The sequence below is a fragment of the Alligator sinensis genome, unplaced genomic scaffold (genome assembly GCF_000455745.1).
Source record: "Alligator sinensis unplaced genomic scaffold, ASM45574v1 scaffold247_1, whole genome shotgun sequence".
NCBI classification, from domain to species: Eukaryota; Metazoa; Chordata; order Crocodylia; family Alligatoridae; genus Alligator; species Alligator sinensis.
The window spans coordinates 1,890,055-1,894,987 of record NW_005842002.1 but is presented as its reverse complement, the minus strand read 5'-3'; the positions used below and the strand labels follow the sequence as shown (position 1 = coordinate 1,894,987).

The 4,933-nt window shown below is 44.4% G+C and overlaps 1 protein-coding gene across 1 annotated transcript in view; it reads left to right on the top strand.

Moving 5' to 3' along the window:
• GABRG1 (gamma-aminobutyric acid type A receptor gamma1 subunit) overlaps positions 1-4,226 on the top strand; it is a 149,955-nt gene extending 145,729 nt beyond the window's left edge. Inside the window, 1 exon segment of the mRNA XM_025201793.1 lies at positions 3,948-4,226. Coding sequence (XP_025057578.1) covers positions 3,948-4,226 — 279 coding nt within the window.
• Positions 4,227-4,933: the final 707 nt, after the last annotated feature.

Genomic DNA, 4,933 nt, shown 5'->3' with positions numbered 1-4,933 from the left:
CTAGTGGGACCATGTACCTCCTGTGTCAGGTGGAGGTCCTGTACACAGGTTAGAAACCTGCGTGAGTGGTGGGACTTTGCCATCTGTTTCTCCCAGCAGATGTCTGGGTAGTTTAGGTCCCCCATGAATACCGCCTCTTTCACTTTTATGGTCTCTGAGAGCTGCCTCAGGAGCCCCGCATCTATTTCTTCCCCTTGATTTGGGGGTCTGTAGCAGACCCCTACCACCAAATCCCTTTCTCCTTGCCCCCCATGTAGCCTAACCCACAATCCTTCTACTTCCTCATCCTTTGATTCCGTCTTCATTAGGGTTGACGTATATTGCTCATTGACATAGAGCGCAACCCCTCCCTCCTTTTTCCCCACCCTGTCCTTTCTGTACAATCTCTAACCCTCAATATGTACTGCCCAGTCGTGGGATGAATCCCACCAGGTTTCCGTTAGCCCTACTAAGTCATAGGGCTAACGGGGGCCAAACTCCTTGTGTGGAGGCTGAATCCCCTGTTAGGGGTCCATAACCCCTGTGTGGGGGCAGCAAAATATATATTCATGAATTCATGAAACATATATTTAGAGTTCACTTTATTATTATCATAAGAGATATGCTTTAATACTGTAGATATATTAATAAAACATTGCCCAACTGATCGCTGTCTCTGTCTCACTCTCTCTCTCTCGTTATAGTGGTCTTTTGTTTTACTTGTGGAGGAACATGGATTCGGGGGTATTTTACAGAGTGACTTTGGAATTTTTTTTTATTAGGAATTTTTCAGTTTTCCAATAGGGAACACCAGAATTCCTGCTAGGAAGGCCAGTGGCAGGACCCTGCCTGCTCAGAGCTCGCACCTTGGACCCAGCTGGCTGTGGCTGACCTCCTAGCCAAATGGGGCCAGGAGGACATGCTAGACTGCCCAGATGGCAAGGTGGTGGCACACATGGCAGTTGAGCCGCACAAAGGCCAAGTGTGCAGCTACAGCCCCCTGGCAGCTGGCCCAGAGATGCAGATGCCTATGCTGCAGCCATGCAGACCCCATCCAGGTCTGGCAGGCACACAGTCTTGGGGCCAAATGCTGTTGCAGATGGCAGTAGGTCATAGCCAGGCAGCAGCCCCCACTGCCAGACTGCTGCAGCAGGTAGAGGGTGCAGGGAACTCTCAGGGCTGCTTGAGCAGTTCAGCTGGCACAAGGGGTAGTGTCCCCAGGCACCAACTGGCTGGGCCCCAGAAGCTCCTGAGAGCTAGTAGCCCTGAGCTACTTGCCAGGGCGGCTTTTTATACTGCTAGGGACAGTGCAGGTGCTGTCCCTGGGCTCTAGCTCCCCCTGGCTGCAGATCCGGGAGGAGTCAGGCAGGGTTATTTTGCCCCAAGTGGCACAATTTGCTCCACAACAAAGTGCATGTCTGAGCATGTGCGCTGAGGCAAAAAGCCCCAGCTCAAATTTGTACTGCTTCTATTTGAGCTGCTGCAAGCATACGTGCTTTCATGTGTGGGCGTCCAATGAGGCTTTTCTGATTTACATCAACTGGTTGTCTGCCCCTGTGTGTGTGTGTGTGTGTGTGTGTGTGTGTACTCTTTCCTGACATAGGTTTTCCTTAAGGTTTTCTATTCTCATGTTTGTTGTTGGTGTTTGTCTCTCCTCTCTGCTCTTCTCTTCTCTTTCTTCATACTCCCTCCTGTCTTCTTTTTTGTCATTATAACTTATCCTTTATGAATCTAGGGTCATAAAAAATTAGGGCTAAAAGGGACCTCCCTTGTTATAATGTAAGCTTATTTCTTCTTGTCCCATCTGATGGGGACACAGAAAACAATTAGTCATCAGTCTTTTTATAATAATGCTTTCCATATTTGAACATTTACCTTCTGTGGCAGCTCTGGCTCTGGCTCTTGTTTTGGGGCAGTCATTGACAGTGGCCCTAGTCCTAGCTCTAGGCCTGGCCCTGACCCCATGCCTGAGTTGATGCTGAAGGTAAGTGGCAGGGGAAGCTGGGGTAAGTGGCCAGGGGATCTGGTGTTGGGGGGTTGCTTATATATCCTTCTCTATTGCAGAGTTTCCTGCTGTCTCCCATGGGATGCAGGTGGCAGGGGGAGCCAGAGGGTGGAGAGAAAAGGTGGCAGGGGGGAAGGCACAGGAATGAGGGGCATGGGTGGGGGGAGACACGTGGCAGGGGGACAGATGACAGTGGTTCAGGAACAGGTATAGGGGGCAAAAGGCAGGGGGAACTGGGATCAGGGACAGGCAACGGGGATAGGTATAGCCATTGGGGGGGCAAAGGGTGTGGGGGGCAGGGAGAATGTGCAGGATACTGTAGAAAATTGGCAGGGAGGGCAGACAGCAGAGCAACAAGTATGGGAGGGGGAGGGGGCTAACTGGCAGAGGGAACAGACAGCTGTGTGACAGGGACAAGCATGGAGGGGGCAAAGGGACAGTGTCTGGCCCTTCACCGTCTGCCACTGCTTTCCCTGCTATAGTGGTTAGGGTATGTTACTTTAAGACAACCTTATAATAATTAGGTTCTATATATGTAAACTTGTAAGAAATGTATACTTTTCCATGTATAGAATCTATTGGGGGAGGGGGTCATCTTAAATTCAAAGTCATCTTGTATCTACAAAGTCATCGTGCATCTACAGATGCATCACAAGCAGGTCCAGGGAGGTGATCCTTCCCCTCTATGCGACGCTGGTCAGGCCACAGTTGGAGTACTGCATCCAGTTCTGGGCACTGCACTTCAAGAGTGATGTGGCTAGCATTGGGAGGGTCCAGAGGAGGGCCACTCGCATGGTCCAGGGGCAGCAGGGCAGGCTCTATGAACTATTCAGCCTCCACAAGAGAAGGCTGAGAGGGGATCTGGTGGCCATTTACAAACTCACCAGGGGAGACGAGAGGGAATTGGGGGAAGCTCTGTTCCCCCGGGCACCACCTGGGGTTACTAGGAATAACGGCTACAAATTGTTAGAGACAAGGTTCAGGCTGGACATCAGGAGACATTACTTTACAGTTAGGGCTGCCAGGCTCTGGAATGGGCTCCCAAGTGAGGTGGTGCTCTCTCTTACCTTGGGGGTCTTCAAGAGGAGGCTGGGCAGATATTTGGCTGGGTGATATGACCCTGGCATCCGTTCCTGCCTGGGGCAGGGGGTCGGACCTGATGATCTGTTTAGGTCCCTTCTGACCCTAAGCACTATGATACTATGATTGTATTTGGGTAAATAAGATAAGTTTCCTGGTCTTAGTAAACAGGTGACATCTGCCACAAACTCGCTGCCCTACTCCTGGTAAGTAACTTAAAATGCTGCATCAAGTTTTCATTTCTCTTTTCTTTTTTTGAATGAGAGTATAATAATACTTAGTTGTTCTAACAAGATCCTTGGCTGAAAGTTAGTTAAGGTATAATGTTTTCTTTATAAAATCCACTGAACAATTGAACTTCTGTTCTTAAACATTTAATACATTTTCAATTTTTTTTTTCTGAGCAAATGGTTGGTTAAAAAACTGTTACTGGAAAAGGACCTAGGGATTTTTACACCATCTGTAAGTTTATATTGGTATAAATGTGAAGTAAAGCAAAGTGAATGCACAATATCCACCCTATACTAGCATAAGCCGCATCACTATGGGGCTAAAGTTACACCTTGGAAAATCAGAGGTTATACAGGTATACCTGTATAAATTACATCAGTATATAAGTTATGTTTCCACAGTTGCAGTGAATTTCATCCTGTGATAATCATTTGCTCAATGAAAACAGGCTATTACTGGCTCCTTCTTCTCACAGTAGATGCTGTAATTAATTATACAAAATCTTTCATAGTTAGGGAAATTTCCCAAATATTTTTAAAATGTCAAATTCTGCATATTGCATTGTAAATATATATACAAGTGGGCTTTTTCCTGGGGAAATATATGAATTGATTATAGTCAATGAGAAAATCTAATCTATAATTTTCTTTAGAAATCACCTGCAATTGCTGTCCGTCCTGGGTCAACATTAATTCCAATTAACAACCTCAGTCATCTCCCAGAACATGATGATGATTATGGATATGAGTGTCTGGAGGGGAAAGATTGCACCAGCTTCTTTTGCTGTTTTGATGACTGCCGCACGGGATCTTGGAGAGAAGGAAGAATACACATCCGTGTTGCTAAAATTGACTCCTATTCTCGAATCTTCTTTCCAACCGCTTTTGCCTTGTTCAACCTTGTTTATTGGATTAGCTACCTTTATCTATGAATTGGAACATTTGACAAACTCAGAAAGGGATAATTTAATGCATCTTAAAGAAAGCTTAAAAAATTAGAGCTGGTAAAAAAAATCTCTCAAATGTTGGTGAATTTTGAAAATTTTAAAACATTGGAAGGAATTATAGTGACAGTTTCATAATATTTTTCCCCTCTTTTGATCAACTCTATGGGCATTTTTAAGTTTTGAAATTAGTAGGAAACTTCCTTTTTTCTGGTAAAAGTTTCCCTCACTTTTCTATTTAAAATGCAGTCAGGGATTACATGGTTAAATTGGATGACTATAACTTCAGAATTTCTTTCTTAAATGATATAACAGTTAAAATTTATAGCATTCTTACACCAAAGTTATCAACAATTTAATAAAATGGGAATACCATAATTGTTATATAATTCTCATGTCAACCTTTTCTATTATAGGTAACTTGAAAAATCCTGGATTTTTATAAATTCCTATTTAAAAAAGGTTGGAATAGAATGTTCCTTTAGTGACTTTAGCCATTTGTCTTCTGCAATATGTTAAGTGTGTTCAAGTGTGAATGCACATAATCAGAGTGAGAAGATGGGAACAGCATATTACATATATATTATATAAAAGCAATGGTAATTCTAGGTTTGTTTGATGCTGATCATTACATAGTTTTGTGCTTTCAACCTCAGCTAAGTTTTACACTTGCATGTTATCCATCTTTGCTTAGC